We start from the raw sequence: 19,023 nt of genomic DNA, 5'->3' as shown, positions 1-19,023 counted from the left end.
GTCCTAATAGTTGTGTGATTTCCCCATAAGGCGAATGGTATCTTGCTTGGTCAATCTCTATAATTGTCAATCATTTTCTTGAGGATTGTGACAACATTTTTGTTTGCTGCCTCTACTGCGCCATTAGTTTGTGGTCTATATGGCGAGGAATGGTGGTGTTTGATCTTGTACTTGGCTAGCAATTGCTCAGTCTCAGCTTGGAAATGTGACCCATTGTCACTGATGATCTCGTGTGGGCAACCGTGTCGACATATGATATTGGTTTGTATGAATTTTGCCACGTTCTTGGCTGTTAGACTGGTGTAAGAAGCCCCTTCTACCCATTTGGTGAAATAATCGATTGCCACCAGAATGAAACAGTGACCTCCTGTTCCGGCTGGGTTGATCTTCTCGATGATGTCAATTCCCCAAGCAGAAAATGGCCAAGGAGACGTCATTGTGTACAGTAACGAAGGAGGGACATGTTGCACATTCCCGAAGATTTGGCAGTTGTGGCAATGTCTGACATATTTGATACAATCGGATTCCATCGTGGTCCAGTAATACCCCTAACACGTGATTTTCTTTGCCATCATTGGTCCACTCATGTGAGGGCCACATTCTCCATCATGGACTTCTTCCATCATTTTACGTGCCTGTGAATGATCAAGGCAACACAAGACTACACCAAGAGGTGTTCTTTTTATACAATTCTCCTTGCATGAGGACGTACTGGGAGGTTAGTAAGCGTATAGCACGTTGTCCCCTCTTATCCATATCTGGTGGATAGGTGTCGTTGAGTTTGAAGTTCAGAATTGCTTGGAACCAAGGCTCCTCCGGGTTTTCTTCCTCATCTGTAATTTGGTGCACATAAGCTGGCTCTGACCATCGTTCGATGCATAAAGGAATTTCTACCATATTATCCGGCATATTAATCAAGGATGCGAGTTTTGCAAGAGCATCTGCAAATTAATTCTCTTCTCGAGGTAGGTATAGGTAAGTTACTTGATCGAAGAATTGGGCCACTTGGTCTATTCTGGCTTGATAGGGTGCTAGGCTTTCACTTCAAATTTTCCAAGATCCCGTAATTTGGTTGATGATCAATGATGAATCCCCATGTACCCGAAGATTCTTGATGCCTAAGCCTACTGCTGCTTGTAGCCCAATGAGGCAAGCTTCGTATTCTGTTGTGTTATTTGTCACCTCGAAGTCGAGTTTGACAGAGAGTGGTGTATGCTCACCTTCAGGAGAAATGAGCAACACTCATATTCCAAATCCTCTTAAGTTCGACGCTCCATCAAAATAAAGGTCCCAGGAGTCTACCTCGGTTTGGAGTATATCCTCATCCGGAAACGACCAGGTGTCTATTGTTTGTGCATCATTGATGGGATTTTCTACGAAGAACTCGGCGACAGCGCGTCCTTTTATAACTTTCAGGGGTACATATTTGAGATCGAACTCTGAGAGCATCAAAGTCCATCTCGCTAGGCGTCTATTGAGAACGGGTTTTTCGAAGAGGTAATTGACATGATCCATTTTGGAGTATATTTTAACGGAGTAGCTAAGCATGTAATGGCGTAGCTTCTTCGTTGCCCACACAAGAGCGAGACATGTCTTTTCGAGTAGTGTGTACTTGCACACATACTCCAATAACTTCTTACTAAGGTAGTAGATAGCTCTTTCTTCTTTTCCCACGGTTTGTGCTAGCATAGCTCCCATGGCTGTTTCAGTTACTGTGAGATATAAGCCAAGAGGTTGATCTCGTTGGGGTGGCATGAGCACTGGTGGCTTGGCTAGTATCTCCTTGATTCGGTCGAATGCCTTTTGAAAGTCATCATCCCACATGGTGTGATCTGTTTTCTTTAGCTTTTTGAAGATAGGTTCACAGATCATGGTGAGTTTCGATATGAATCGACTTATGTATTGCACTTTGCCCAAGAATCCTCTAACTTCATTCTCTGTTTGAGGTTGCGGCATTTCAGTTAGAGCTTTGATCTTGGAAGGGTCTATTTCTATCCCTCGTTGGCTAACGACATACCCCAGGAGTTTGCCAGATGTTACCCCAAATGCACATTTCTGAGGGTTGAGCCTCATATTGTACTTTCGTAATCTCGAGAAGAATTTACGAAGGTTCGCAATGTGCCCCTCTCTATCCTTGGACATGACAATCATATCATCTACGTATACCTTAACTTCTTTATGCATCATGTCATGTAGTAGCATAGTTGCGGTGCGTTGATATGTGGCTCCGACATTAATTAACCCAAACGGCATAACCGTGTAGCAGTATGTGCCCCATTGAGTGACGAAGGCGGTCTTGTGCATGTCTTCTATGACCATCTTGATCTGGTTATATCCCGCGTATCCATCCATGAAGGACAACAACGTGTGATCTGCTGTATTATCCACCAGTATGTCGATATGTGGTAGAGGAAAGTCATCCTTGGGACTCGCTTTGTTCAAGGCTCTGAAATCAACACAAACACGAATTCTCCCATCCTTTTTGGGTACGGGTACTATGTTGGCTACCCAGTCTGAGTACTCGGAAACTTTGATGAACCCAGCTTTGAATTGCTTAACAACTTCTTCTTTGATCTTAAGAGCCCATTTTGTCCTCATTCGACGAAGCTTCTGCTTTACGGGTTTGAAACCTGGTTTGATCAGAATTCTGTGTTCTGCGATATCCCTGTCGATCCCTGGCATGTCTTTGTAGGACCGAGTGTGGACACGGGGGGCCCACGGGGTTGCTTGGGAACAAGCGTTTGCATTTGTGGAGTCGCTACCAATTTTTATGAGAAATTGGAACCGTTCGAATACCTCGTGTCATGTCAAGACACAAAGTAGTGACATGAACACTAAGAACTCGTTAACCTTAGCATTCTATGTCTAGAATGACTCTCGTGGATGCCAATGAACACGGATGTTCACAGAGATCTGGAGTAAGGGGTGAGGGTACGTATTAGGAAGCTCTTTTGATCGAACACCTAATCCCGCCTGCCTCGATAGCAGCCTCTACTAATGATTAGGGAAATAATCTATACTTGATATGTTGTCGATTATAAGCATGCAATGCAACATCCAATAAATTAATCATAGCATGTGAAGGTTAACTAAGTCGGTGAACAAATAATTAGCACTCATTAATGTCGAAGTAGGGTTTAAGGTTGATTACATGTGAAGAACAAGCAATACAATAATAAAGAGTATAATAAATGAAATATAGTAATTAAAATTACAATAATTACAATGATTAAATGATTTACGTCGAAAATACGTTTAAAATGGATAATTTTAGAAAAAGAAGAAAAATAATTAGGGTTAGAAAATACGAACAGATTAGGAGTGATATTACGATTAATAGTCGATTAATACATAAACTAATGCACTAGGTCAAAGCCACAACGGAAGTTCAGAGGCAGAACCCAACCAGGAACAGGCGCAGCAGAGCTGCGTCCCTTGGAAGAGGCGCAGTGGTTACTGCGTCTGTTCCTGAGGTGAGTTCTGGCTGTGAAGTCGGAACTGCATATCGTTAATCTTCATTGGTGATTTAATGACCGATTATTGATATTTGACTCGGATGAAAGTGATTTAACAGTTTATTTACATATGAATTGGTCATAAAAACGATAAAGAACGGACTCATATTAATTAGAATGAATTAATTACTAATTTTGGCTAACACAAATTAATTAGGTTTGTTAATACGATTTAATCAGGTTTATTTATACAAATTCAATTAGATTAGGTGATAATGTACAGACGAAAATATACAAAAGATGAAATTCAGAGACTTGATATGAACGAATCGAATCTCTAAAACCCGAATTTGATTTTAATGACGAAAACCCGCAAATATTGGTTATTTGGGATTTAAGTCGGAAATTTAAAGGATGAGAAGCTACTAATTATATGCTAAAATTATTATACGAATGAATAATGAAGAAAAATAAAGAAATCGAAATAAAAAGACGAATCAACGAAGAACAGAGGAAGAAGAAGAAAAGCAGAAACAGCGGCAACCTCAGGAAGAGGCGCAGCAGATGCTGCGGCTCTTCGAAGAGGCGCAGCAGTTACTGCGTTTCTTCCTGACGTCTGCCCTCTGTTAATCCGAGAGAAAAGGGTTTAATAAAAGGTTTGGTAAATCGGTTTTAAATATGTTTTCGACGTAAATCTTACAATAATTTATACAATAAAAACGTACAATAATAAAACATGGGATTTACACCCTCGGACTTACATGTTTGACGAAACGAGATTGACTAAGTTAACGATTAGTGATTGCTCGACTCGAATGTAGGATGAAAGTGCCCTCGTAAGAGGAATTAAATTAAATTGATTTGATTAATTGAGTGAAGTTGGTCAAATTGGTCGGTCATGCAAAACGAGGCTGGTACTCAGAAGGATCCGAGCTTACGTGGTCGAAAGTTCAAGCACGTAGACGCCAATAAGCAAAGAGCACGGTCTTAGAATGCAAAGGGAGAAGAGAAGGGCGGACACTCGCGTGAGAAATATGAGGAACGAAGCTCCCTATTTATACTAATCACGGAATTAGGGTTTAGGAAAGGAGAGAAAGATCCGAAAACAACCGACTTAGGTTAAACACGGAAACTTGGACAAAAAGAAAGCCCGGAGAAAAGGCGCAGCAGGTGCTGCATTCCTTGGAAGAGGCGCAGCACTTACCGCGTCCTTTCCCCAGCGGTTTCCTCCTGCGTAAGAAAGCGCGTTTGACAACCTGTCGTATTTTAGGCATAACTTTCTCTACAAGACTCGGAATAAGGTGATTTTGGTGGCATTGGAAATATAAAAGAAAGATCTAAAACTTTATGTGAAATAGGCCTGACCCAAAACATTCGTTATCACCTCGTAAAACGGGCCTAATGGTCGGGTTATCATTTGAGATAAATGAAATACACATTTTGTAATGTAAACTTTAAGTTTAGCCCAATGAAATGACATGGGACTCAAAATGAGATATAATCTCAACATTTTATGACATCCTAACCTTAGGTAGATAAGCACATCGCTTTTGACTCGGGATTTGACGGTTTTAGGAAATGAAGACGGTTTTTGACCCGGACTCCAAATGAACTCTAATTACTGCCAAAACGACCGTAATGACACCTAGATGACGACCAAGGGGTAGACACAAGTATTTGAGCTATCACTTGACGATAAACTTACGAATTGTCATAAATCGTTTCGTGTACCAAACATGTGGCCCAATCATCACCGGGTGGCTTGCGGGAGGTGCAGAAATGAGGTATCTACAGAGCCCCCACTTTGACTGAGGCTTGGACAAGGCGAAAGTCAAAGTATAGCCATCAGGTCAATCGAAGATTACAACCTGACGACTATGGCGACGCGAGGCGGCTCAAGGGGCTCAAGGGGTCTGAGCCAAGGACCTGTCGTCGGGAACATTTTAGAGTCTATCGACTATCGGGGAGGGTCGTTTAAAGTCCATTAGACTACGTAAGGAAGCTCGCCAGCCATAAGAAGAAACCATACCTGAGACACCCCTGGGTGAAACGAGACTGAAGGCGCTTCGACAAAACTCTTGATCTGAAAATAACTTGATGTCTGAAGGCATTAGGGGTTACAGGGAATTCTGAAGAAACTTCTTAACGTTTATGAAGGCTAACTCTCTCTAAAGGAAAGGCTGAAAGATAACTCTCTCTAAAGGAAAGGCTGAAGGATAACTCTCTGAAGGACTAAAAGAGGACTTAACTGAAAAGGGGTTATCTGAAGGTTACTGAAAGGATTATCTAAAGGAAACATATGAAGGGATTATCTTGAAAGGGTTATCTAAAGGTTATCTGAATATATGAAGGTTATCCAAAGGGTTGTCTGAAAGAATAAGGCAAGTTTCTGAAACATCTGAAGGGTTTATCCTGAAAAGGGTTATCTGAAGGGTTTATCCTGAAAAGGGTTATCTGAGGGTATCTGCCTGTCTCTATCCTCAAGCAAACTCTCGTTGGGTGAGAAATACTGTAAACTACTACTGCGCTGGAGAGAAATGACGATTAGGAACATCTTGATCGTCATGGAAGAAACCTTGGGTGAGCAATACTGCTGCACTGGAACATATATATTGACGACTAGGAACATCTTGATCGTTGTGGAAGTAATCTTGAGTGAGCAATACTGCAAAATACTGCTGCACTGGAACATATATATTGACGACTAGGAACATCTTGATCGTCATGGAAGAAATCTTGAGTGAAGCCCCCAGTTGGAGCGAGCACTGTTTCTGATATTTACATGCATGGTTAGTAGCCACACAAGAACGCAATCTAATAGGCAATTAGCATATAGCATATAAGCACATAAACAATTAGCACATGGACCTCAAATGAGGAAGCACATGGGCTTTGCAAAATTTGTTTCTTTATAAAAGTTGTTTAAAACATGATTAAAGAAATTTGTCATTTGTAATGAGTTATGCATATTCAATGGGCTTTAGATGTATGGCTTGACACGACATCGACTCACTAGGACGCAAGATGATAGACGGACGCAACGCTAACTTAGATTTGACGCGACACAGAGATAAATTTGACAGACTTTGCCTAAGTATGCGTAACCCCTAGCCAAGTATGGGTGACAACGCGTATTATTCCCAAGGTAGAAGAATTGCGAGAATGATGGGGACATATAAAGGCATGAGCCGTGGAACAGCTGTCTACTTAGACATCTTTTGACATCGTTTGCTGTAAAATAGACTCCTCTTGAGGCACGATAAACTTCGAGAATCGATCTAAGATCTTGCCATCGTTCGGACCGAGCACTAGCTAGACTTAAATGAGAGAGGAATAAAGGAAGAGTGGCATCTCAGAAGAGAAGCCCCAAGATGAGAAGCTAACTCTTGAAATTGGTAAAAAGAAGACAGGGTGACAAGAAGGAGCCCCCAGTAAAGAGGTAAAAATGGAAATTGTGGTTCGAAGGTTATGAAATGGAAAGGGATGGTATTTGAGGTTAAAAGTTGATAATTGAGGTGGTTGATAATTGAGGTTGAAAGTTTATGGTTGAGGTGGTTGTGTCCTTAAGGACTGCCTACGTATTCACGTGAAGTGAAATCAAACCGGATCGTAGTTCTGAGGTTTGGTTAATTTTATTTAGGTGTTGTGGTTGTATCCTTCTTGTGTAAGAAAGGACTTCCTACGTATTCACCTGAAGAGGTGAAATCAAACCATGCTCGTAGTTCAAGTGTGTGCCTAAGCTTATGTTGTTAGGACCTTAAAGTGCATGGGTCAGGAGAGTATATTCCTTTGGTGACTCAAAGAATCGATTTGAGATAACTCCCTCTGATTATAGACCAAAGAGGTGTAATCAAGTTTGTAAAAATTTCCTTGTCATGTGAGCACACTTAATGGACCCTAAGGATGATATGGGTATGTCCCGTTCTAGGTAGAAAAGTATTTGAAGACCCCGTGTCTGGGTCAAGGTAAAACTGGATTGGATATTTGGAATGTGGAGCTTGGTAATAAGAGGCTTTGATGAACAAATCTCTGGAGCTTGATTTTGTGGAGTTAAGGCTTGATGGGATTATGGCTTATAATGTGGCTTGGAAATGGAGTTTCTTGGCTTGATGTAGCCTGATCATATAAAGGTTGGTTGAAATGATGTGGGTTCAAGTTTCCATGTCTTGGCCCTAAAGGATGGGTATACTGGTCGAGCTTGAGAGGATTCTCACAATTCCTAACTATCTCCCTGCAACGGTCTCGAGAAGGACTTAGGGTGTGTGATATGTGAAAGGCTAAGTGAGGGTGCTAGCAGACCATCTTCATCAACGTCTTGAGTTCTATATAGACTTCAGCATTATTCTGTATAACATTTTATACTCGTTCTTGATTCAGACTAAGATTCTTGGTCTGGAATATATTTCGGCTTTTTGCTCAGATTTTTGATTTAGGTTTTTTGAGGATAACTTTGACTTTGGATATTGACATTGGTTGATTGAGCCCTTTTCTTTTGACTCTTTTGTCTTGGATATTGATCTTGGTCATTTATATTGATTGAGCCTTAGTCTTTGATCATGGCTCGTATCGCCTTGGATTTGCTTGTTACCATGGATTTAGGTCAGACTAGCACCTTTAGTGTGAAACGGGTTGGTCTTTAGTAAACAGGGGTTGTTTATTGTGGGGAACGGGCTTGCCTTCTGTCATGGATCGTTAACAAGGGAGATGGTCTGGATTCGTCCTAGAATCTCTTGAGATAGGCTCGTCCTAAAGTAGGGTATAGTGAGGTTTCTATTGCCAGACATGGAATAGGTAAAGAAAGTTCACGGAGTTTCGGATCCTCTACAACTTGGAATGGAACATCGTTTAAGTGTACTCACATCGACTGACATGTGTTGTTGTTCGTTTTAAAATGTCTCAAATCAATTCTTGTTGTCAGAGGAAAAGGGGAAAGGAAGAGATAGTATAGAATATGTGGATTAAAAAGTGTACTTTTATTGAAATGAATAATGAATGTATTTAACATAGACTCGAGAAGATATGTGACTCGTGGGACAACCCCCATATTGTCACTAGAAATGGACACGAAGAAAGATATTAGAACAAAATTATGGGATAGAAAGCCTAAGACTCGAACTCGGACTCGGACTTTGACTCGATCTTAGATCTAGACTTGTAATCATCGGCCCACGCTTGAACATTTACTCTTCCAGCAACTGGCTTCGGCATCTGGCTTTGAGCATTCACCCACTTGAGCACCTCGTCCTCATCATTGGGAACACTGGAAGGATAACAATCAAGAAGAGTTTCTTGATAAGTGGTATATCCATGAGGATTTCCTAAGCTGCCTTGTGGGCTAAAGTTTGAGAGGGACAACTTCCCGCTTTCGATCATATCCCGAATGACATGTTTTAATTTGAAACATTTCTCTGTATCATGCCCTTTGCCTCTATGGTACTTGCAGTAGGCATTCTCATCCCAGAACTTAGACTTCTTCTCTGGGTCAGGCGTAGGTCCTATAGGTTGAAGAAGACCTAGAGAGGATAATTTGTTCAAGGCAAGGGCATAAGGTCTGCCTAGACTTGTGAATCACATGGGAGAGTTGTTAGGTTTCTTTGACGAAGGCTTCATGAGGTTGCCTTTGTTGACTTTGATTCCTGGATGAGAATAACTAGGAATAGATTGCTCGCTTATTGCTTTCTCCTTAAGACTGTCAAGTTGAGGGTTTGTGTGGACACTTTTCATCTTGAGAGGTTGGGCATCAAGCTTCTTACCCATTTCAGCAAACTGATTCTCCATGTTGGAAAGTCGAGTGTTTAGGCTATCAATGGCTCCTACTATCTTGGAAAATTTATTGTTGAAGGCAATGGAAAGCATGAGCATTCCATTTTGGATATCGTCATCTTCAAGGACATTGATCTCTTCGCTATCACGATGATTCAGGAGATGAGAACAATCTAGGAATGATTCTTCATCATGTTTAATGATATTAGACCCAAGAGGGTCGGTCTTGTTGGATTGCTTGGTGGAAGGTGGCACAGGAAGCTTGCCATCCTCGATCATATCCTGAATAATATGCTTTAGACAAAAGCATTCTTCCGTATCGTGTCCCCTACCTCAATGGTTCTGATAATATGAATTGCCCTTCCACCTAGGAAGTATCTTTTCAGGGTCTGGGGTTGGACCAATTGGATGAAGTTTTCCCTGGGAAACCAGTCTTTGTAGAGCTACTTCATATGTGGTTCCGAGGTCAAGGAATTCCCTATAAGCTCGTATCGGCCTTCTGGGTGGAGTTTCCAAGAGGTTAACTCCCTTGTCTTCATTGGCCTTCTTAGATGGGTGAGTTGTGTTGAAGCTACGAACCGGCCTTGATGTATGAGAAGATGGTAAAGGTTTCATTATGTCTATCTTGTTTTCCATATTGATGACACGAGCGCTCAGTTCTTCGATGGTGGCCTGAAGCTTAATGACTGTAGTACTTAGTTCTTCGACGACGACAGATAAACGTTCTTGAACATTTTCATTGGAAATTGCAGAATTCCTGCCGAGAAGAAAATGACGCGCCTTACAACTTGATTCGACATGAGATCACGCATACTAAGGCGACAAACAAAGGATATACGACGAGACGAGATGACTAGACTCTTGACTTGTGAATCCAGGAAATGTCGTGAGTGACTTCTCGTGTTTGGACTCACGGTGTTTGACCTTGACCTTAGACTCGAGTGTTGACTTTGACGGAGTGACATTTATATGGTTGACTTGATTGACGGGATTGACGACACGTGTTGATTCTAATTCGTGTGTTTTAAGATAGACTTGACTCGAGGTTCGGGTATGTGTGTTCCGAACGTGTCATTAGGAGAATTCAAGAGACGGATTTTGGAATGACGCGACGTGTTAGCCTCGAGTGTGTGAGTCGAGGTGTGGAAATGTTTAGATCCTAACTGAATTGGGGGTAGGGGGTCCAAAGTGGCGGCGTGACGCCTTAGGACTTGACTTGAATTTGAAAAGACACAAAATGTAAATGAAGACGGGTTCATGACTCGACGGAGTTTCGACTAGGACATAGTCGGTTTGAATTTTGACTCTAACTTAGCCCAATTGAATTTACATATTTATATTTACATGGTTTGAAAATATTTTGATTAAAACGTTTTTGTTTTTTTCTTTTTTTTTTCGTTTTTTTTTTTACCTTTTTTTTGGACTCTTTTTTGTTTTTTTGCACGGGTTTTATAATGGGTTTAAGGCCCAAAGTTTGACTCGACATTTGGACAGAGTTTTGGCTTTGTTTTGTGATGTTTTGAAAATGTTTACATTTTTGAAAATGATTTTATTTTACAAAATTTCGTCATGGTTTTGCAAAAAAGGTGATCACATATTTATACAAACATATATACAGGCATTATAACGTTATGCTGAGTGCATTTAAAAGGGTTTTGGTTTAAAGGGTGGGTTGCCATACCGAACAATCAAACCCGGGGTCTGTGGAGAGGCTCATACCAAACAGGAGTAAGGCCGATTCCTAGTTCATTCCCTCGAGTAGTGAAAGCCCTTGATACAAACAGGAGTAAGCATCATGGTATGCTTGACGTCAATCGCTATCCATCCTTAGGCCCAGATAAGAATTTGGACCGTCCAGACGGGACGATTGGTCGAATGGGTTGGGTTGGGCCTAGGAAGGCCGATTAAAACGATCTAGGAAGATAGAGTTATGAAAACCGACAACTGTCTCATATAAACTATTCCCTAACCTTGTTCAAGTTTCACCCTTGGCAACACGTAAGTGTATTACTCCCCAGCGGAGTAACCAAACTGTGGACACGGGGGCCCACGGGGTCGCTTGGGAACAAGCGTTTGCATTTGTGGAGTCGCCACCAATTTTTATGGGAAATTGGAACCGTTCGAATACCTCGTGTCATGTCAAGACACAAAGTAGTGACATGAACACTAAGAACTCGTTACCCTTAGCATTCTATGTCTAGAATGACTCTCGTGGATGCCAATGAACACGGATGTTCACAGAGATCTGGAGTAAGGGGTGAGGGTACGTATTAGGAAGCTCTTTTGATCGAACACCTAATCCCGCCGGCCTCGATAGCGGCCTCTACTAATGATTAGGGAAATCATCTATACTTGATATGTTGTCGATTATATGCATGCAATGTAACATCCAACAAATTAATCTTAGCATGTGAAGGTTAACTAAGTCGGTGAACAAATAATTAGCACTCATTAATGTCGAAGTAGGGTTTAAGGTTGATTACATGTGAAGAACAAGCAATACAATAATAAAGAGTATAATAAATGAAATACAATAATTAAAATTACAATAATTACAATGATTCAATGATTTACGTCGAAAATACGTTTAAAATGGATAATTTTAGAAAAAGAAGAAAAATAATTAGGGTTAGAAAATACGAACAGATTAGGAGTGATATTACGATTAATAGTCGATTAATACATAAACTAATGAACTAGGTCAAAGCAACAACGGAAGTTCAGAGGCAGAACCCAACCAGGAACAGGCGCAGCAGAGCTGCATCCCTTGGAAGAGGCGCAGGGGTTACTGCGTCTGTTCCTGAGGTGAGTTCTGGCTGTGAAGCCGGAACTGCATATCGTTAATATTCATTGGTGATTTAATGACCGATTATTGATATTTGACTCGGATGAAAGTGATTTAAAAGTTTACTTACATATGAATTGGTCATAAAAACAATAAAGAACGGACTCAAATTAATTAGAATGAATTAATTACTAATTTTGGCTAACACAAATTAATTAGGTTTGCTAATACGATTTAATCAGGTTTATTTACACAAATTCAACTAGATTAGGTGATAATGTACAGACGAAAATATACAAAAGATGAATTTCAGAGACTTGATATGAACGAATCGAATCTCTAAAACCCGGATTTGATTTTAATGACGAAAACCCGCAAATATTGGTTACTAGGTAATATCCCGCGCTTCGCGCGGCTTGTTTTAAAATTTTATTATTATAATTGAAGAAAAATAATATAATTTATATATGACGTTTAATATTTTTACTTATAAATAAAAATAAATTAAATTTTTTAGGTTTAACTTCATTGTTTTAAAATAAAAATAAAAATAATTTTAATTAAAACTGATAAGTGATAATTAATTATGCACGATCAACATTTTATAAATAAATTTTTGACTGATCAAATATATCATATTAATTAAAATAAAATTTATTCGTATAATGCAACAATCAACATTAAGTTCTCAAATTATATCATTTCACGATATGTTAAGCTCCAAATCAATTAATATTTGTTTAAAATGATGTGAATATAATTTTATGTAATTTTTAATTTTAATAATGTATGATATTTATGTATCAAATATACAGGGTCCAAACTCAACTTATTCAAATGTTTTGATTGTGTCTTGCATGTGCTATGTGTCAAACATATCTATAAGAAATTTGCACTTTTTATTTTCTTAAACAATTATATATAATGATGTTTAAGAGTTTACTATAAATAAAATAGGTTGAACTTTTCTCAATTATTATTTTTTAAGGTTTGACTTCAAAGTTTCTAAAACATAACATATAAAATATTTAACTAAAAGTAATATTTAGTTAGTTATAATCAATATTTTATACTTGACGTGTACATATATTTAATTGAAGATATTAATGAAAAATGTAACGTATCCTCTACTTTTTTATGTCGTTTATAATACTATATTTCTTGATAATCATTACTTTTGTTTTGACTATTCAAATGCACTCGCGATCACTGTGTACATACATACTTGCACACATACTCGTTTTCACACTATTTAAACCTATCAAAATCTCATATGCATAAATTTTTTTATACAAATTTTTTCTCTCTCTAAAAATCTCTAAAAATTTTTCTCCCTAACAACTTTTCCTAAAACCGTTTTCTAACTAACTTTTTCACTTCATTTTCATGGCTTCCTTCTAGCTTCTCTTCTCGCCTTCTCCAATGGCGCGAACTAGGGGTCACATTTCTCGTTCTAAGGCCTCCATAGCTCCATCCATGGCGGTGCTTTCTACTGAATCTCTAATTGAAGAGAATGGTGGTGATTTGGGAGAGTTATCTTTGGCGCCAATTCCTCCGAACACGGTGAATGTATTGATTGATTCCGCCATTAAAGCAGCTGGTATTTCTCAACCTTCTTCTTTAATTCGGTCAACTGGCCCTACTTCCACCTCCAAAGGTCTTTCTCTTTCGGCTAAATCCCCAATTCAAACTATTAACTGTTCGATTAATTCCATCTCTGTTTTGGATTCTTCTGTGGATAATACTGTAGATAATACTGTTACTCATGTTCATGCGGATACTTCGCGTGATACTACTACTGTTTTGACTGTTGATAATACTGTTAACGATACTGCTAATGATACTACTGCAAATGCTATACCTAATTTGGGTCCTACTTCATCTAAAATTGGGGAAAAATGAAGTTCTGTGGTTAATAAGCCTCAGAAGTTAGGTATGAACCTTTTTATCAGGAACAAAGTGTTCACTATCAAATTGATCTTGAGGAATCGACTTTGTCACTTGAACTTAAAATTTGGGAAAATACTTTAATGGGTCATGTTCTTGGATCTAAACCATCTCTTAAAACTATCCAGGATTATGTTTCTGCTCATTGGGGTACTATTGGTACTCCTATTGTTCAGTATTTCAGAAGTGGCTGGTTCTCTTTTCGTTTTAGCTCTGAGGAAGAAATGTCTAATGTTCTTAGGAAAGGGCCATGGAAAGTGGGTTCAAATTCTCTTATTCTTAAACACTGGTCCCCTTCTTTTTCTCTGGAAATGGAGAGGGTGGCTAGAGTTCCTGTATGGATACTTTTCCCTGGTTTGGACCCCTATCTTTGGTCTGAGAAAGTTCTTAGTAAAATGGCAAGTAAGATAGGCAAACCTCTCTTTGCTGATCCTGCTACTACAGAGAAATCCAAGCTTTCTTTTGCTAAGATAATGGTGGAAGTTGATGTTTCTAAGGATCTTCCTACCCATGTTGTTCTCAATGTTCCTAACATTGGTCAAATCACTCAAAAAGTGGTCTATGAATGGTTGCCCTATTATTGTAGGGAGTGTGGTAAGCTTGTTCATACCTCTTATACTTGCAAAAAGTTGCAGTCCAGACCTAAGAAGCCAGCAGTTGAGGTCCCTGTTGTGGAGCTAGGTGGTACCTCAGGATCATCAGGGAAGCAGACTAGTAGTGTGGAGGAGAAAGTAGACTCAGAATGCGTATTGCTAGGTCAGAGATCTCTTCCTCCTGCTAGCTCTATTTCCCAAGATGTTCCTGTAATGCACTCAGTAAGCTCCAGTACTGCTGTTCCTTCTGAGGACCTGCTAACTACTAATTCTTTCCATGTTCTCTCTGAGACTGTTTCTGTTACTGATAAGGAGGAGCTCCAGCTCTTTCCCTCTAGCACTTTAGAGCAAGGTGGTACCTCAGGTTTCTCTGGGCAGAAGACTAGCAGTGTGGTAGAGAATGTAGACTCAGGATGCTTAAAGCTAGGTCAGAGATCTCTCCTACATGATAGTTCCTCTACTCATGATGTCCCTGTAATGCACTCAGAATGCTCTCCAAATTTAGCAGCTTTAAAAGATGGTTAGATTACTAATACTTCAGTTACTGTTATGAAGAAGGGTCCTCTTGCTACTGAACTAGGTGGTACTTCATCTCTAACTGCAGGGGGTGTGGTTTTAATGAGGAGGAATGTAGGCTCAGAATGCCATGAGCTAGGCCAGAGATCCTCTTCCATTGAGCCTTCCTCTCCTGTAGCTAAATATGTGATGCATCAAGCATGTTCAGCTCAGATTTTAGTGGTTATCCCTAGTGGGTCGGATCCCCCTGATATTTCTCAATGAAGGTTGCTTCCTGGAATGTTAGAGGGTTCAATTGTCCTATAAAGCAGTGTGAAGTTAAGGATTTTTTGGTGCACAATCAGCTGGATGTTCTTGCCATCTTGGAAACAAGGGTTAAAGAAACTAAAGCTAGGAAAATTATAAATAAGGTTTTTGCAAAGTGGAAGGTCATCTGTAATTACAATGCTCATTATAATGGCAGGATTTGGTTACTCTATAATCCTACTACTGTCTCTCTTAGTAATATTTTGAGTGGTGCTCAGTGGATTAGTTGCCAAGTTCATCACCATCTTTCTAGTTCGAATTCCAAATTGAGTGTCAGTCTATGGCAATGATGATGCTTCTGAGAGGCTACTACTTTGGAATAGTCTCAATCAAATTTGCACAGCAAAGCCTTGGATTGTCTTGGGTGATTTCAATATTATTAGAAATCCTGAGGAGAAATTGAGTTCTAATCCTCCTATTTTGCAAGATATGTTGGCTTTCAACTCCTGTTTGGCATCCTGCTCTCTTGATGATATTTTTAGTTCAGGTACTGATCTGACCTGGACTAACAAGCAGGATCAACAGACAAGAGTCTGGTCTAAATTGGACAGGGTCCTTATCAATTCTAGCTGGGCAACTTCTTTTTCTTCTTCAAGTGCTCATTTTTATGAATATGGGCTCTCTGATCACTCCCCAGTGGTGGTTACTGTGTTTACTGAAAGGAAAATCCCTAAGAGATTTAGCTTTCTTAACAGTTGGATTGAGCACCCTGACCATGAGGCCACTGTCAAAAGTGCTTGGAAGACTTCTAAAGCAGGTAGCCCCATATTTTGTTTTTTTGAGAAGCTTAAGAATGTTAAAGCTGCTCTTAAGAAATTGCACCAGTCTCATTTCAGTGGTATCTCAGATAAAGTTAAAACTGCTAGGCAAAAACTCAAGGATGTTCAGGCAAACTTGCTTACTGATCCTTTCTCCTCTTCTCTCATTCTTGAGGAGAAACTTTCTGTCAAAGAATTCACTCGTCTCAAACCAATTGAGCTCTCTATCCTTCAACAAAGAGCAAAGATTGCTCACTTACAACAGACTGATACTAATTCCAAGTATTTCTTTGCAAAAATTGCTGAAAGAAGACATCAACAATTTATTGGGTCCATTAAGGACAAAAATGGGGTTATCTATTCTGGTCAGGAAGGAGTCACTCATGCTTTTCAAGACTATTACTCTGATCTCCTTGGTTCTAATCAACCAGTCTCTCCGGATGCTTTGATTTGTTAAGACAAGATGGATGTGTTATGCCCACTGACCACATCAATCTTCTCGGGGACATTACTCACCGGAAATTAAGGAAGCAAGATTCGTATTGATTCAAACAAAGCAATGACCCATGGGTTGATGGGTTTTCTTCAGCTTTTTAAGTCTGCCGGTCTATTATTGCAAAGGATTTTTATGTCTGCAGTCCTTAGTTTTTTCAGAATCGGTCATATGGCCAAGCAAGCAAATGCTACTCTTCTTTCTCTAATTCCAAAGAAGCAAGTCCCTGAATCGCTTTTGGACTACAGCCAATTTCTTGTTGCACGCTTTTCTACAAAACTGTTAGTAAAATCTTGGCAAATAGAATCCAACATGTCTTACCCTCTATTGTTGGCAATGAGCAAATTTTTTTGTGAAAGGGAGAAGTATTTTTGAAAACATCATGCTTTCTCAGGCTCTTGTTCAAGGCTACAATAGGAGGAATATTTCTCCCAGATGCTTAATAAAGGTGGATATTAGAAAAGCCTTTGACACTCTCCAATGGGATTTTATCTCTCAAATGCTTCAGGTTTTAGGTTTCCCTCCTTTATTTTCTAAGTGGATTATGGGTTGCATATCTAATACCTGGTACTCTTTTAAGATAAATGGCAATATCTCTGGATTTTTCCCTGGTAAAAGTGGTATAAGGCAGGGAGATCCTCTTTCTCCTTACCTTTTTGTCCTAAGCATGGAAATACTCTCAAGGTCACTCAGAAGGATTTGCACTAAACCTCAGATCTCCTACCATCCAAAATGTAGTAGACTCAATCTCACTCATTTGATCTTTGCAGATGATTTGATGATTTTTGTAAGGGGAGATGTCCCTTCTGTTAATGCTGCTAAAACAGCTCTATCTGAGTTTGCTCTTTTCTCAGGTTTGCATGCTAATATTGATAAAACTAATATCTAGTTTGGTGGAGTTGCTCCTTCTATAATGAAAGAGATTATGGAAGCTACTGGATTTTCCTTAGGAGAATTTCCATTCAGATATGTTGGGCTTCCTCTAGCTACCTCAAAGCTTAAACTGTCTATGTATGACTCTTTAATTACTAAAATCCAGAAATGCATTCACCACTGGTCTTCTCATGCTCTTTCCTATGCTGGTAGGGTTCAGCTCCTGAATTCTGTGCTTTTTGGGTTGGACAATTACTGGTGTTCCAGTCTCCTTCTTCCAAAGGAGGTCATTCATCATATTAATAAAATCAGTAAGGATTTCTTTTGGAATATTCCTGCGGGTACTAGAAGACTAGTGTTCAAAAGTTGGTCTGCTATTTGTACTCCTTGGACCTATGGTGGCTTCAATATTAAGGATCTTCTCTCCTGGAATCAAGCCTTGTTACTGAAGTGGGTTTGGAAGCTTTCCCTTCCTGATACTGGCTTGTGGGCTCTCTGGATCAAGACCTATGTCCTGAAACAGGATTCTATTTGGACAGTCATCAGTAAAGATCAATTCCCTTCTTGTTTCATAGATGTTCTCAAAATCAGGGACCTCTTTATCACTCTCACAGGGTATGCCCAGCAAGCTCAGCTCTAGATTAATGCTTGGTGTGCTGGTTCCCATATTCCTGCTCATCTTCCCTACTTGTTCTTTAGACAGCTAACTCCTGTTGGGGACTGGGCTATTAGTCTCACCTACTCAGGGATTCTACCAAGTCATAAAATTATTGCTTCTATGGCAGTTCAAGGGCAGCTTGCTACTGTGGATAATCTTCAAAGAAGAGGATTCTCCCTTGCAAATAGATGTTGTCTGTGTGAGTGCCATGAGGAGGACCATGCTCATCTCCTCTTCTCTTGTCCTTTTTCTAATCATCTTTGGTCTTCTGTCCTTCAGTGGATACACATTCTCAGGCCTGCTTTACCCTTGCATCAAGAACTTTCTCTTCAGGTTTCTCTGCCAACTTGGAGGAAGCATTGGTATCTCATCTCCATTGCTGATGTGGTACATTCTATATGGACTGAACGGAATCGTAGGATTTTTGCTCAGGAGAGGCTCTCCCACTCTGCTCTGCTCAGCAAGCTTAAGTTCCAGATAGTTGTTCGTATGCATATGCGCCATTCTGAGCTTTTTATAGCTAGTGTTCAGGCTGATTAAAGGATTTTTTCCTTTAGTTTTGTAATTCTTTAGTGGATAGTTTCGCAAATTGTAATTTCTTTTCTTCTTAAGAAATGAAATGATAACTTTTTTGAAAAAAAAAAAAAAAAATCTCATATGTATTTCAATTTCTCGCAATATAATTATTTTCATTCCCACACTACAAAAACTCAACCGCGAAAGTGGTAATTAAGCCCTTTAACTTTGTTTAATTGTGAAATTAGGCCCCATAAGTTTCATTTGAATCAATCAAGTTATCAAGCAGTTAATAGATCCTACAACCAGTTGTACCCAGTTTTATGCTCTAGAATCCGAGCTATATAGTAAAGTTTTCTA

The 19,023-nt window shown here is 39.5% G+C and overlaps 3 protein-coding genes across 3 annotated transcripts; all 3 read left to right on the top strand.

The window, feature by feature from the left end:
- Nucleotides 1-14,033: 14,033 nt before the first annotated feature.
- Nucleotides 14,034-15,068, top strand: LOC141590000 (uncharacterized). Its single transcript, XM_074410618.1, has one exon. The coding sequence runs from the start codon at nt 14,034-14,036 to the stop codon at nt 15,066-15,068; it is 1,035 nt and encodes a 344-aa protein (XP_074266719.1).
- Nucleotides 15,069-15,319: 251 nt separating this feature from the next.
- On the top strand, nt 15,320-16,580 carry LOC141589999 (uncharacterized). The gene is made up of 2 exons (XM_074410617.1): nt 15,320-15,560; nt 15,643-16,580. Exons 1-2 carry the CDS (start codon nt 15,320-15,322, stop codon nt 16,578-16,580), a joined length of 1,179 nt encoding a protein of 392 aa, XP_074266718.1.
- Nucleotides 16,581-17,529: 949 nt separating this feature from the next.
- On the top strand, nt 17,530-18,687 carry LOC141589998 (uncharacterized). Its single transcript, XM_074410616.1, has 2 exons — nt 17,530-18,104; nt 18,189-18,687. The coding sequence occupies exons 1-2, from the start codon at nt 17,530-17,532 to the stop codon at nt 18,685-18,687; spliced, it is 1,074 nt and encodes a 357-aa protein (XP_074266717.1).
- The last annotated feature ends 336 nt before the right edge of the window (nt 18,688-19,023 follow it).

The sequence above is a fragment of the Silene latifolia genome, chromosome 7, assembly GCF_048544455.1.
Source record: "Silene latifolia isolate original U9 population chromosome 7, ASM4854445v1, whole genome shotgun sequence".
NCBI classification, from domain to species: domain Eukaryota; kingdom Viridiplantae; phylum Streptophyta; class Magnoliopsida; order Caryophyllales; family Caryophyllaceae; genus Silene; species Silene latifolia.
This window is presented reverse-complemented; position numbering and strand designations above follow the sequence as displayed.